At 44.5% G+C, this 15658-nt stretch overlaps 1 protein-coding gene across 5 annotated transcripts in view; it reads left to right on the top strand.

The window, feature by feature from the left end:
- The window catches only part of LOC137413623 (mitochondrial proton/calcium exchanger protein), a 34277-nt gene extending 24508 nt beyond the window's left edge, over positions 1-9769 (top strand). For all 5 annotated transcript variants that reach the window (XM_068099059.2, XM_068099065.2, XM_068099076.2 and 2 more), the window contains exon 15: positions 7213-9769. In XM_068099059.2, the coding sequence (XP_067955160.2) occupies positions 7213-7386 (174 nt within the window). In that variant the 3' untranslated portion in view covers positions 7387-9769. The remainder of the gene's footprint in view (positions 1-7212) is intronic.
- Positions 9770-15658: the final 5889 nt, after the last annotated feature.

The following is a 15658-nucleotide window of genomic DNA, read 5'->3' as shown; positions in this document are numbered from 1 at the left end:
TGTTTATATGGTTTTTTAAAGTTTTTTTTTTTACGTAAACCACCTTTCAAAGCTTCAAAAATCACACCTGTGTCCAAATGAAGCGGTGCAGTTTGGCAGTATGTGTGCAATCAATTAAAGTCACAGGACTTCCAGATGCTGACAACTTTAGAACTCTAGAATTACCCTCTAGAATTACCCTCTAGAATTATCCTCTCGAATTACGGATGGACGTAGCCAAATATCGAAGCGGCTTCACCACTTAAAAGTGAGCCAGAGGACACACATGGGTTATTACTCACGCCAGGGATTCTATCGTGTCCGTCCGTGTGTGTGTTCTTGTGTTTGTGAACAAGATATCAGGAAAGGTTCTGAACGGATTTGGATGAAAGTTGGTGGGATGATTGCCCTTGGGATAAGGAAGAATTGATTAGTTTTTGGTGAAGCTCAGGATATTATTCCGGATCCAGGAATTTTTTGAAGGATTTTTTACCATTGGAAGATAGGGCTCCAACTTGCCCCATGGCGGAAGGATGCGCTCTAATGAGTGGCGTTCTCGTTTTTTAAGCATCGAAGCCGCTTCAATATTTGGCGAAGTGCATCCTTCCAAGAAAATAAATAACCTTTCTAACCCACCATGTTTAATTCTAAAGGGTTCTAAAGGGTCATTACAATCAGTTCTAAAGGGTTATTCTGAAGGGTTCTAAAGGGTAATTCTGAGGCGTTCTAAGGGGCTCTAAAGGGTAAATCTAAGGGGTTATAAATGCTAAATCTAAAGGTTCTAAAGAGTAATTCTGTGGGGTTCTAAAGGGTTTTGTTCATTTCTAGGCTTTGCCTATTTCATATTAAAAATGCCAAACTGAACCGCTTCCTTCAGACACAGTTGTGGTTTTTTTTGTGACACCAGTCACATTTCCTCATTCACGAGTTACTTATGATTTATGTTCACTTTGCTGAAGTTGCTACATTTTAAGGATATTGAAACAAATAAATGACAGGTCTTCTTTCATAATTTTGGGACATCTGTTTATGGTGCACACTGGGGATTTTGGGAAGAGGTATGTAATAAGTAGATGACTCCTAAGTACTCAAAAATACAGAATTAACACTGCCCAACTTTGACCACTTCCTCCTTTTTAGATGTTCTTTTTATCTTTCTCTCCTCTCCTTTTCCTATTTGCTACAACTCCCAAATTCAAGCCTGGTGTTGGCTTAGCCTTAGCGGTTGGGGTGCCGGCTTGGGATCGTAGGATCCTTGGTTCCAATCCCGGTCGATCGCTGAATTAACGCCAGGGGGGTTGACTCAGCCTGTCATCCTTCCGAGGTCGGCAAATTCAGTACCAGTTCACTGGTAATTGCCTGCGTGTCGCAAGAGGTGACTAACAGGGTTGGCGGCAGGAAGGGCATCCGGTCATAAAATATTGCTTCAAAAAAGGGACCAAGGTACCCAAAAAAGGCCAACCCCCGCTTTGCTGAGAAAAATGGCCTCTAAAGGTGGTTCGACTTATCCCAAACTCATTGTTTCCTCAGTCTGGTCTGTTAGGGGGATTTTAAGGGGGGATTGTGCAAATTTGTCTACAAGCATGAAACTTGGCACACTTGTAGTTTGTGACCTGCTGAATTCAAATCTGCCGGGAGCCAAAGCCAATTCTCAATGGGAGCGCCATATTTGACACTTCAAAATGGCCGCCACTCAAAAACTGACTTTTCCGTTACTAGCCAACCAAAAGTCACATAATTACAATTAAAAGCACTTTTCTAGGGTTTTGGACCTCACTGATTATAAATCTGATGTCTGTTTGACAGTAGCCTTGACAGGGATCGCCAAATTGGAAAATCCAATATGGCCGCCGGTGAATATTATAATAAATTTTGCATAACTTTGACACTTAGTCATAAATCAGGAAGTAAAACAAGTAAAACCAAGAGATCAAGGTATCCTTTATTGATCAACAAAATCAGGCTAATTACCATTAAGCACTATGTTAATAATTAATTAATTTACATATATTAATAGTAAATCAATCAATCAATAAATGTATCAATCATATCACGTGCTGTGACTGGTGTCACACTGATTCATGAATTCTCATTGTTCACACATCCACCTTCGCATTTGCGCAAAATTGTGCAACGAACGCCAGCTCTGCAGCACTTGCAGTTCCCTGTGCATGACTTCGCACAGCCACACTGCAAAAGGATGGAACAGGCCTTGCTGCTGTCCTCAAGGGTTGTCCAGAAGGGCAACCACCCACCACTGCTGTCCTTGTGCCACCCCCAGTCATGGAAGTCAGGGATGTCCTGGTAAACATACGTTGCCTGACTCCAGAAGAAGCTGGCCTGCAGCATTGCTCTGCGGATGTGTTGATATAGAGCAGCTTGTGTTGGTGGTAAGGCCTCTAGTGTCTTCTTCCCACTTGTGAAGAGTCGAAGCCTAGCCTCATTGACTCTTTCCAGACCACAGCCCTTGCTGTACATGACTACAACAAAGCGCTCTAGAGTGCGCATGTGCTGGGACTGTGGGCTGAGCTCTTGGGGTTCACTGGTGAGGGCAACAAGGGTGTCCGTCAGTCCTGGTGTGCTCTGCCAGGCTGACCAGGCTGACTTCTTACCACATCCCAGGAAGTGTGACACAGTGTCACAGCCTGTGACCGCGTGGAATAGTGGCAGTGCCAGGCACGTTGATGGTCCCAGCTGGGCAGAGAGAGTGTGGATAGGAATGTCACGCATCTTCTTCCCACTGCCGAGACAGACCCACAACTGGGACAGCCCAAGTGATGAAAAGAAGTGAATGGCCAGGATGACCACATCACTGTCGACTGTGCTCACCAAGGCAACCTGGTGGCGCTGCTGTGCTGCATGGGCAAGATGGAGCAGTATCCTGGTATCAGCCTCAGTGTGGTTACATGGCTGAAGACCAGACACGTCATGTTGTTTGTTGGAGAGAACACTCTCCTTGTTGGTGCTGAGGAGAAGTCTCCCACCCAGATCCTGCTTTACAAGCTGTGCACTCAGGAAGGGGAACAGTTCCCTCTTGTTGTCAGTATTCTTGAGGAACCCAGTGTTCCAGTCCTTCTTTGGAATACGGGTCTGGCCATCCCCAATCCTGGTACATGGGCCTAAGCCATGACGATGGTGTGTCAGGGTTTTGAGGTTGTCCTCTGGGTAGGTGTCCCAGACAGCATCTACCCGTGTGACAGTTGGAGTTACCTGTGACTCCACAAATGGCACCAAATGCTGTGACACATAATCAGTGAATGTGTGTGCTGAGGTCGGCCGCACCATGTGAACAACAGCTGCCATGTCAAGTACCACAACTGTGGCTGCTTTGGCTGCAGCTGAGTGACCAGTGGGTGCCTTTAGGTCCTCTAGAATGTCCGACTTTTTGCCAGACCTGAGTGATCCTTGGTTTGAGAGACTAGGTGGTTCTCTCTGATTCTCATACCGGAAGAACTCTTCCATGTCTGCATCAGGTCGAGACTGCAAGGACAGGAAAAGCTTGGTTATGAGGGAAGAGTTTCTCTGAGCACTGCCTGATGTGCCTCCCTTTTTGGTGGTAACAGGGCAATTGGCAAATGTGAGGACATTTTGGCGTTTGAGAGTGTTTGTTTTTGGCAAAGTGTCCTGGTCTAGAGTCTGTGTTACAAACTTGGCATGCAGATCTTTTCCAAGGTTATGAAGCTGGGCAAGCGATGCAACAACTTCATCTTTCATGACCTCCTGTGTGTGTAGAGCCACAAGCTCATGGCCATTGGCAAAGGGATTACCTAGCTGTTCAGCTATCTCCACAAATGACAGAACATCTTTCTTGTACTTAGTCTGCAAAGCACTTGCTTCTTCGTGATGGGTAGTGCGTGAGCTTGCAGTGTCCAACACAGCCTCAAACTCCTCGATACATCGAGAGCAGTCGGGACCTGCTAGCATGAAAAGAGTGAGGGCCTCAGGGTTTTCATACAGACCAACTGCACCACCATGGGCCTGAAGGTTCTTGTTTGACTGCTCATGAGATTGGTCCTTGCCAATGAGGCTGAACTTGTGAGGTGACCTCTGGACAACAAAGTTCCCCTTGAGAAACTCAGCATACAACTGTGGGTGCTTCTCAGGCAACTGGACCATATCCCGCACATGCACTGGTAGCCAACGAGCATAGTTTGTGTGGTCCATCACATGGAACCAGGAGCACAGCTCCACAGACCTGCACATACAGCAGGAAGTCTCCCTCACGGAGAGAAAGGATGAAGCGGCACATTAGGAGCTCCAGGTCCACGATGGTAGACCAGAACATGAACATGGGATTGTGAGTTCTGGACCTTTGAGCCCAGATCTCTAGAGACTCAGGTGGTCCCTCAACACCAGAGCAGTAATTGGAGTATGACTTCTGTCTGAGGAGATACAGACCCATGACAGAGACCTGGTGAGCATAGCGAGTGCACTTTATATGATGCTCATGAAGCACAGACTGGGCACGGCCAGATGTGAGGACCTGGGCCTGAGTAAGAATGTTGCTCCACCCAGAGTCCCGCAGCAACTTACCAATCATCTGGTGCATTTTGTCCTCTATGTGTAGAGCGCCCATCATCAGGACCAGCTTATCTTCCCCCATTGTGTCAGGGAATGACCACTCCAGCTGCTTAGCAATGGCATACCGAGGCTGGTCACCACCAAGCACAGGAGTTTGACCAGGGTTGAGGGCCTCTGTGCCTTGCATTGTGAGATGCATTGCATGTTTCATCATAGAAGGTGTGGCTGCTTTGTCAGGGAACAGAGGTAGAACCCCTATCAATGCCTTAGGCTTCACAGAGTCATCACTCATGAGTCGGGAGTTGTAGCCTGACCAGGTGATGACTTCACCTTCTGGCAATGTGTCCTGTTTCAGCACTGTGGACACATGTGCCATCCAGGACTCATCCTTGAATTTGGCTCCATGTAGCAGATTATGAGATGGCCAAGAATTGAGATCTGGAGTACATGGTACATGCAAATCATTGCTTGAGAACTCAGCTGGCTGAACCACTGTGTAGGATTCAGGAAGTTGTGGTACAGTAGTGTCTGTAGGATCCAGCTCGATAGAGGGTCGCTGTACTCCTTGGTTGTCCCAAGACAGGTGGTTTGTCACGCTGATTGCTGTCCCATGGAACTCATCATGGGAGAAGTTACCTTGGTTGCAGCTATCCAAGCTGTCTACATCAAAGGTCACGAAGACCCCACTACGGATGTTTGTGGGCAGCACAACTCCATCCTGGACAAACTGTTTGACGTGTGCTCGTGCCATGGATCGCCTGATCTCCAAGACACGACTGTAAGACACAGAAACCCCAAAGGCATTGGCATTATTGATCTCTTTCTTCCGCCTACCCTCACCATGCAGCTTGAGGCCCTGGTACAAAGGGAAAGGGGTCTCATGTTCTTTGTTGTGACGGATGTTGCTGGACTTTGTGGCATGATGTGAACCACTGCAGGTATTATAAATAATCTGCTGGGCAATGGCGCTTGCAACTCTTGCCCTGCCTTGTACCTGCGCCTGCAACTCCTCATTGCTCTGTTCACGCAAGATTGAGGGGCCCTGGAGCAGGATGTTGAGGAAGCTTCTCAGCTGTCCAGGGATGGGAGATGTCAGGGAATCAGAGGCAAAAGAACCAGTAAATGGTTCTTGCCTCTGGAGACAGCATTTCCTAAGTATTACTGCTGCTCGCATCAACAACAAAGCATCATCCTGACCTATCTGGGACTTATGGGCTTCAGCTATTAGATCTCCAACGTTCTGGTTGCTAGAGATATAGACTTCCTTGCCCTGGGAGAACTCTGTCGACTCAGGAAGCAGCTTCAGAAGATACTCCTTGAACCGTGTGGCATGTGGTTCCCTGGTATCAGAACAGGGAATTCACTGTTGCTCCACAAGTGTTCTATATAACTGTCGCAAAGCAGACAGTTTGAAGACTGAGTCAGAGTCCTCGACTAAAGCAACAATTTGCGCAATGGCAACTGAATTGAAGTGAGGGGCAGGAGGACCTGCAGATGATCTGCGATCCTCAGCACGAGCTGAGTCTCTCAGGTGCAAGTAACACTGTACATGATAGTAAGTGTCACCAGCGTGGGCATCAGCTGCGTGGGCAATCAGTTTGCCCAGAAGATTGAAATTGTTGGTGCTCTGAGCCCAGGTCTTTAGGTTTGTGTCTACATTAAATGTTTCAACTTTACGTAGATTCTTTTGGTCCTGTCCCTCACATATTATGCAACAAGGAGACTTCTGAGGAGCAGAAGACACTGCAAAACTGGACCGTAGTTTCTTAGGTGAGTTTTGGTCACTAGAATCCTCTTTTTCAGTGAACCTTCTCAGGTGAGAGTTACTGCAGTAGGTTCTGCAAACTTTGTGATATTTGGCATTGTGTGTCTGAAGCGTCTTAGCAATGCCCTGGCCCTCATCAAGCTGAGCCCATGACACTTTCAAACAAGAAGGCATGACACCAATGGCTTTAAAACCATTCAGATCTTTCTCAATTGAAGCAAGGCCCTCTTCCGTTGGCGTCTGCAACCGTTCATCCTTTTCTTCTTGGCAGACACAGCAAAGCTCCCAGTTGATGGCATCCATCCTTGCCATCCACCACCAGTACAGCTAGGACTTCTATTCTCTATTCTTCTATTCTATTCTTCTATTCCCACAGCAGAACGACAGGCACCTGAAAAAAAAAAAACATTTTAAATAAAAAAATTAAAATTTTTAAAAATTGTCAAACATAAAAATAAAAAAAAATGTAAAATTTCCTGTCAAGGCTACTGTCAAACAGACATCAGATTTAGAATCAGTGAGGTCCAAAACCCTAGAAAAGTGCTTTTAATTGTAATTATGTGACTTTTGGTTGGCTAGTAACGGAAAAGTCCGTTTTTGAGTGGCGGTCATTTTGAAGTGTCAAATATGGCGCTCCCATTGAGAATTGGCTTTGGCTCCCGGCAGATTTGAATTCAGCATGTCAAAAACTACAAGTGTGCCAAATGTCATGCTTGTAGGCAAATCTGCACAATTTTTCCCCTAACAGACCAGACTATCAATAGTTTCCCCATTTTAACACACACACACACACACACACACACACACACACACACACACACACACACACACACACACACACACACACACACACACACACACACACACACACACACACACACACACGTGTGTGGATGAACACGTTATTTGAGGCAATAACAACCTTTTGTGCTTCTTTTGTTTGCCAGGTATTGGATATGGTTGATCAAGAGGACGTCGGCATCTCCACTGCGCATTTCACGGAGATATTGCAATTGTTGCAGAAAGAGGAACAGATCCACCAGCGGGAAGCATGCAAGTCCAAATCTTCAGAGGCCTCTGGCACAACCGACAAATCGAAGGCTCAGCAAACGTCATTGTGAAGAAATTTGTTCTGTTTGGTGGAAATGTATTCTCTGTCCACGAGCAAAATTCTCGCAGTAACAAGCAAGCTGTACAGTACTGTTTGTACATATGATATTTTAATTATAACCCTTCAGACGATCATTATATGGACAGGGGCAATTGGTATTTGAATTTTCTTACCATCTTTCTGTCTCTGTTCGTTGGAATTACCATTGAGTACCAAATGTTCAGCTCTGCTTTGAACGTTGCCCGAACAAAATCCCCAAAGGTGCTTCTTGAAATGCTCGCTCTTTGCCACAAGCATGGGATCCGAGATGAGACTTGAACAAAGAGATTCTGATTTGGTTTTAAAAAAAGTTGTAAACTTAAACGAGAGACTCTTTTGTTTTAGCATTCCTGCTTGTTTTCTCTTTCCAAAAGTAGATGACGAAATTGTGACCGAAGCGGTGCATTAAAATTGCAGCGTGGTTTGAAGAGTGGATGTTGAATCAACGCTTCGGGCAGGGATTAGTTTGAGTGTACAGTGGTGGCGACACTGGACTGGGATCACTGGACAGGTTGTGGGTTTAAATCGAGCTGAAGGCAGCAAGCAAGAAGTATTAAGGATTTGGATTTAAATTTTCAGGTAGTCAAGATGGTCTCAGAATTTCGACTTCGCTGTTGTAACCCAACTAGCTTACTAACGACCTTTCAGGGTGTTATAATCTGCTTGCCTTACCTGGTCTGATCTACATGTGACACTAGTTCACTTATTGCGGTTGACCCTTATTACTTTCCCTTTTTGAGGTCATTCTGAATGAATATGGGTCTCCCCCATCTCCTGTGGATGGATAATCCTGGAGCTTTACTAAAAGCAGATTTCAGTGCTGCCTCATGCAGCCTCATGGCAGGGATTACACTAGGTGTTGGCTTAGCGGTTAGGGTGCTGGCTTGGGATTGTAGGATCCTGGGTTCGAATCCCGGTCGATCGATGAATCAACTCCAGACTCCCGTTTTGCCGTTGCATTCCCAGTGTTATTCAAGGCAGGAATTTGTAATTTGTTCCGCTGGATCTTTAACGCCCACCAGCTAACGCCGGCAGACTGGACGCGCAGTTTAACGTCCATCCGAGAGACGGCACGCGTGTTGTTGCCTCATCTTACCTGGGAAACTCCAGGATGGCAGTTTATAGCTGGCCTGCGATTCCCTTCCCATGCACTGACCACTAAAAAAAAAAGCACCATTTACAAAATTGTGATACAAATTAACACGGCTTTCAATTTCCACCGCATGGGCCTCACGCCAAAACAGTTTGTTGCACTTTACGTGGTCATCATTTCATCGCCTACCTACCTGTGTAAGGATTAAAAAACGAGCAAGAATGCGGAGCATGAGCAGAATGAAATGCTGCATTTAAATCCATAAATCGAAACTATGGTTAAATTTGAATCTTTTTGTAAATCTATTTCATTCTCATCTGGGGATATCTACCTGCCACATGCACCCGCTTACAGACCCTTTCTACCGCCAAGCACCACCTCCCTGCTCTGAGCTTCCATCGTCGGTGTTCGGTAACTGCCTTGAGCACTGCGCGCCTTGATGCGACATTACTCATAAACTACAATGAAGTTTCAATCCTTTTCCTCGTTAATGCTATTATTATTTTTTTACAATCTTCAATCACATTAATTATGGTGGTGCTAGGGCCATACTGTTTGTCGTGAGCTATATGAAATGGGTTTCCATGGCCGAGCAGCCGCACACAAGCCTAAGGTCACCATGCGCAATGCCAAGCGTCGGCTGGAGTGGTGTAAAGCTCGCCACCATTGGACTCTGGAGCAGTGGAAATGCATTCTCTGGAGTGATGAATCTTGTTTCACCATCTGGCAGTCTGACGGCAAATTTGCAAATTGCAAATTTTTTTTGCCATGCTCCGTTGATGTGTTTTGATGAAGACCGGAATGATTGTAGCCATTTCATCCATGACCTGGAGAGTTACTTTTGCAGAAGAATGTTACGGCGGTAACTTTGCGGGACCGCATCATGCTTTTCGAGCAGAATGCTTCAACCGAAGGTTGAATTATGTCAGAACCACAGGTCAGGGAACATGACATTTTGCAAACTGCTTATTTTACCTTAATCCATCCAAAACCTGAATTCAATGTAACATTTTTATTGTATTATGTGCAAAATGTCTCAATTTTTTATTGACATGATAAAACAAACAACCCATGTAATTTATATTTGACGATGCATCTTACGTAAATGTTTTGTACGCAGCAATTCTGTCGGAGGGCCTTTGCTGGCAAAGTGGGAAGAGCGAGAGGGTCAGTAAAACGAGTTGTTGTTGTTATGGCTTTTCGTGATACACTTGTGTTTGGTTGAGGAGTATTGATTAAATCCATCACAACAACATCCGCACCATTGTGCAAAAATGTTATTTACTAATTTTCCATTTTAGTACTGTATTGCAATCATATGAAAGGAGATTGCAATCGTGGCATCCACATTTGATGCGTACTTTTAACTTCTTCTTCATCATCATCATCGTCATTACCTCCGCCACCGAAGGAGGATGGAGGTTGTTTTCTCCCCTGTCTGTTTGTCTGTCCATTTGTCTGTGAACAAAATATCTCAATAAGTTGTGGACGGATTCAGACGAAATTTGGCAGAGATGTAGTGTATGTAACAAGGAAGAATCGATTCAATTTTGGTGAAGATCTGGATTCGGATCCGGCTTGTATAATTTTTTTAAGTGATTCTTCACCATTGTGAGATAGGGCCCAAAACGATACCGAGCACGATATCTCAAAGTTGGGGATGGATTTGGACGAAACTTGTTGGACAGGTTGTGTGTGCGACGAGGAAGAATCGATTCAATTTTGGTGAAGATCCGGATCCAGATCCAGCTCGTAGAATTTTGATGTGAATCTTCACCATTGAGTGAAATGGCCAACCAGGCGGAGGTTTGCTCTCTACTGAGTGCCGTTCTAGTTGTACAGCCGTTTCCAAGCTTGCATGACTGTGTAAGCTGTGATTCAACTAATGGCTGCTTTCCAGGCCGCACGATCCGTTGCTAGCCATCTTGTTAGTCCTTTAACTTTGAGATAATCTCTCAGCAACTCGTTCCATGTTTTCCTCAGACGGCCTCTCCCCCTCCTTCCATTCACATTCATATTTATACACCGCTTCGCACAGCCGCCCTCGCCCATGCTTTCCACGTGTCCGAACCACCTCAACCCATCCCGACGCATAACCTCACTAATGCTCTCTATACCTAACCTACCTCGTAATTCCACATTTGGTTTCCTATCCTTCAGTGTCACATTACACATCCATCTCACCATTCTCATTTCATCCTCCTTTTTGATCGCCCAGGTTTCACTGCCATACAACATCGTGCTTCGAACGCAAGCTGCATAAAGTTTTCCCTTTAGTTGAAGAGAGATCCCTCTTGATGTCAATAGGGTAACAACTCCATAAACTTTCTCCAACCACTTCTAATTCTTGCAATCACTGCTGCTTCTGCACCACCACCTGCAGCAATCATATCAGCAAGGTAACAACATTTATCTACATATTCCAGGGATATGTCTCCATAAACTAATCTTTCCACTCTGACTGCTGCCACTTGTTTACCTGCACAGACAGCACATTTAAAGTCAGGAACCACCTGCAGTCTACCTCTGATGCCACTACACCTCTTGTGCACCTAGCAGTTGCAGTATTTACATTTGATCATTTTATGTATATACTGGTGAGGTACCTATGCTACATATGGGTGGGAGCACAAAATCTCAATTTTTTTTTTTAGAAATCCGATGAAAACTCCTACCCGCTTTAGGATATGTGCAAGGACCCCAAATCGGTGCCATATGGGTGGAAACATTAAATCTCAATTGTATTGGGACATCCGAACCAGCGAATGTTTCCACATGCGGTAAATGGCGAAACTGTGAATGCCGAACCCGTGAATGTGTTTGCATGTGGACAGAGAGAGAGAGAGAGAGCAGTTTCGTTCGGGTGGAAACTCAAAATCATAATTGTATTGAGAAATTTATGAAACCTCCCTCCTACCTTCGGATGGAAAAAAAGCAGTGTAGTTCGGGGGGAAACTGAAAATCACAATTGTATTGACAAATCTTATAAAAACTCCTACCCACTTTAGGATACGTGCAGGGACCCCAAATCGGTGCCATATGGGTGGAAACATTAAATCTAAATTGTATTGGGATATAAACGAACCAGTGAATGTTTCCACATGCGGTAAATGGCGAAACTGTGAATGCCGAACCCGTGAATGTCTTTACATGCGGAGAGAGAGAGCAGTTTCGTTCGGGTGGAAACTCAAAATCATAATTGCATTGAGAAATTTATGAAACCTCCTTCCCACCTTCGGACGGAGAAAAAGCAGTGTAGTTCGGGGGGAAACTCAAAATCACAATTGTATTGAGAAATGTATGAAACCTGACACCCACTGGGACCCCATAATTTTCTACCGAGAGGTTGGTGGGGCTTGTCCCAAAACTGAGGGAGTAGTTTGGGGCGGACAGACAGACAGTCTGGTTTATTATATCGATGCCGTGGGATTTATTGTATCCGTGTAATTGCATAGCCGGCTTAATGTCTGCAATCTCTTTGGTGTTAACTCGATAAACCCCCGACTAATATAGCCACACAGAAGGCAAAGCTCGGGTTCATTACTCTCCTGCACAGCGATACTGGTTGGTGGTGCCTTCAGTTTGGAATAGGGGTTTCCCCTATACTGCATACCAATCTTTTTTGTGATCGCTCTGGTGCCATATTAACTCTGATACCATACAGCAATCCTGCAATTTCCACGCGTTACCACTGTGATATTCCCAATAAACTAGGTGCTGTTGAAGCAGTCTCTGTTGAGGATTACTCCCGGTGCTTTTCCATTTCCTTTCCGAGTGGTTGGCTGGCAATTTGGAAGTTGACGAGGATACTGGCACACATTGACCTCCTTTAAAAAAAAAATTTTTAAAGCTACCCTGGGCTATATAATTTCCATGAGTGCTAGAATTTCCTTCTTAACCCCCATGGGGCATGCTTTATATTACAAGGGTGTTGTGGACGGAATGTTTTTATATGATGCATTGCTCTGGGTATTTGGCACCATGATGACTGTTCGTAGTTGGATCGTATTTCGCCGGGCTTCAAACCCAGAATAGACATGTCAAAGATGAGTAAGCTATCTCCAAGCTATCCTTTAGTACCATTAATTTGAGAAAACAAAACAAAATTCATGCTTTAATTGCAATCACTTCACCAACATAACTAGAACAGCACTCAGAAGAGCACATCCTCCACCAGGCTGAACAGTTTATGTCTTGTATCCCAATGATTAGCCGGATCTGGATCTGGACCTGAAACGAAATCTAATTGGATTGCTCTTGTCTCTTTGAGATATCCTGCTCACAGACAGACAAATAAACATACAGGGGTGAAAACATAACCTACGTCCACCTTAGACGGTGAAGGTAACAAGAAAGATGAAGAGCAATTGGAGATGGCAGACGTTATCCAACCACTTTTGTGTGCTGGTGTGTTTGTGGTGTGAAGACGATGCATTTATTATGTAGGTTTATGTTCATACAGCGGACAAACACACCTTTTTGATTTTATTGTATAGATTCACGTTCCAATCGTATGTATTTCATCTACGTATGTACTTTACTGATGTAGATGTATTTTTATAGTACGTACTTTACAGATGCACTCACCTTCTTGATACATGTAAAGTGCATTCAGAAAGTATTCAGACCTCTTCACTTTTTTCGCATTTTGTTATGTTGCAGCCTTATGCTGAAATCGTTTAAATTCATTTTTTCCCTCATCAATCTACACTCAATACCCCATAATGACAAAGAGAAACAGGATTTTAGAAATTTTTGCAAATTTATTAAAAAGAAAAAACTGAAATATCACATTGACATAAGTATTCAGACCCTTTGCTATGCCACTTGAAATTTAGCTCAGGTGCCTCCCATTTCTCTTGATCATCTTTGAGATGTTTCTACACATTGATCGGAGTCCACCTGTGGTAAATTCAATTGATTGGACATGATCTGGAAAGGCACACACCTGTCTATATAAGGTCTCACAGTTGACGATGCATATCAGAGCAAAAACCAAGCCATGAGGTCGAAGGAACTGCCTGCAGAGCTCAGAGACAGGATTGTGTCGACGCACAGATCTGGGGAAGCCTACAAAAAAAATTCTGCTGCATTGAAGGTTCCCAAGAGCACAGTGGCCTCCATAAATTCTTAGTCACGTGAAAAATTTTCTTAGTCAAGTCTTAGTCAATCTTAGTCAAGTACACCCTTGGCTCTAATAGGTGGTATTGCCCCCTTTGGCAGAAAACCTCAAGTCGGCGTTTCCTATAACTGTCTACCAGTCTCTGGCATTGACTGGGAGAAAATTTTGCCCACCCCTCCATGCAGAATTATTTCAGCTGTGCGATGTTTGAGGGGTTTCTTGCATCCACAGCTCGTTTCAAATCCCCCCCACAACATCTTGATGGGAGTTAGATCGGGGCTTTGACTTGGCCATTCCAGAACCCTCCATTTCTTTCTTTTCAGCCATTCCTTGGTGGATTTACTGGTATGTTTAGGGTCATTGTCATGTTGCAAGGTCCACCTTCGGTTGAACTTCAACTTTCCGACAGATGGCCTCACATTATCCTCAAGCACCCTCTGGTACAATGAAGAATTCATAGTGATTCTATGATGGTGAGCTGCCCAGGCCCTGATGCAGCAAAGCTGCCCCAAACCATAATATTTCCACCACCATGCTTTACAGTTGGTATCAGGTACGTCTGGTCAAATGCTGTCTTTGGTTTTCGCCAAACATGTCTTCTGGATCTGTGGCCAAATAGCTCGACCTTCACGCTGTCCTGTTTGTCCAGACTGAATCTGTCATCTGTCATCTGTCATCTGTCATATGTCACAGGACTGAATCTGTCCAGAGCACATTGTTCCAGAAGTGCTGGTCTTTGCCTAGGCGTTCATTGGCAAACTTTAGTCTTGCCCTGATGTTCTTTCTGGACAGCAAAGGTTTCCTCCTGGCACACCTCCCATGTAGATCAAATTTGTGCAGCCTCTTTATCATGGTAGACTCGTGCACTTTGACATCAACAGTGGCAAGCGCTATCTGTAGGTCCCGTGATGACATTCTGGGGTTATTCGAGACTTCTTTCAGCATCTTGCGGTCTGCTCTCGGGCTGAACTTGCTGGGGCGGCCTGACCTGAACAAGTTGGCAGCTGTTTGGAATCTTCTCCACTTGTAGATGATCTTCCGGACAGTCGAATGATTGATTTCAAATTGTTTGGAGATCTTTTTAAATCGCTTCCCAGACTCGTAGGCATCTATAACCTTTCTGAAGGCCTCGGAGAGCTATTTTGATGTAGGCTTGGTGACGCCGCACACTTCAACAACAAAGAGCAAACCAAACTAAATGTCTGAGGTTTAAATAAGACAGGTTCCTCCAAGATCCTCTCTAACGATGTTCTATCATTTGCACCTGAGCTGGTGCACCTCATTCTAATTTTAGGTATTTGAAGTAGTGATAAATGTAGGGGTGTACTTACTTTTTCCACATGCGAAATTTGCATTTATGTTTATTTAAACTATACAATGGACTACAAAATGTAAATGTTTCACGATATTTGTTGTATTATAACACCTTTATCTATCAATATTGTTGAAATGAAGATCAAATAGCTGTATGTTGAAATATGTTGAAAAAGTCAAAACTTTACATGGGGTGTACTTACTTTTTCACGTGACTGTAAATGGAAGAAGTTTGGAACAACGAGGACTCTTCCTCGAGCTGGCCACCCGGCCAAACTGAGCAATCGGGGGAGAAGGGCCTTGGTAAGAGAGGTGACCAAGTACCCGATGGTCACTCTGGCTGAGCTCCAGAGATCCTGTGTGGAGATGGGAGAAACTTCCAGGACAACCATCACTGCAACACTCCACCGATCTGGGCTTTATGGCAGAGTGGCCAGACGGAAGCCTCTCCTCGGTGAAAGACACATGAAAGCCCACTGTATCTTGTTTCTCACAATCTGAGAGTCCTTTAGGTGCTTTTTTGCAAACTCCAAGTGAGCTTTCATGTTTTTCCTTTTTTCCACCGATAAGTTTTCCATTTTTTTCTTTTTAATAAATTTGCAAAACTTTCTAAAATCCTGTTTTCTCTTTGTCATTATGGGGGTATTGAGTGTAGATTGATGAGGGAAAAAATTAATTTAAACTATTTCAGCATAAGGCTATGACATAACAAAA

This window comes from Myxine glutinosa, chromosome 1 (genome assembly GCF_964187855.1).
Source record: "Myxine glutinosa chromosome 1, kmMyxGlut1.1, whole genome shotgun sequence".
Taxonomy (NCBI): domain Eukaryota; kingdom Metazoa; phylum Chordata; class Myxini; order Myxiniformes; family Myxinidae; genus Myxine; species Myxine glutinosa.
The sequence above is the reverse complement of the archived record's forward strand: the minus strand, read 5'-3'. Positions and strand labels throughout refer to the sequence as shown.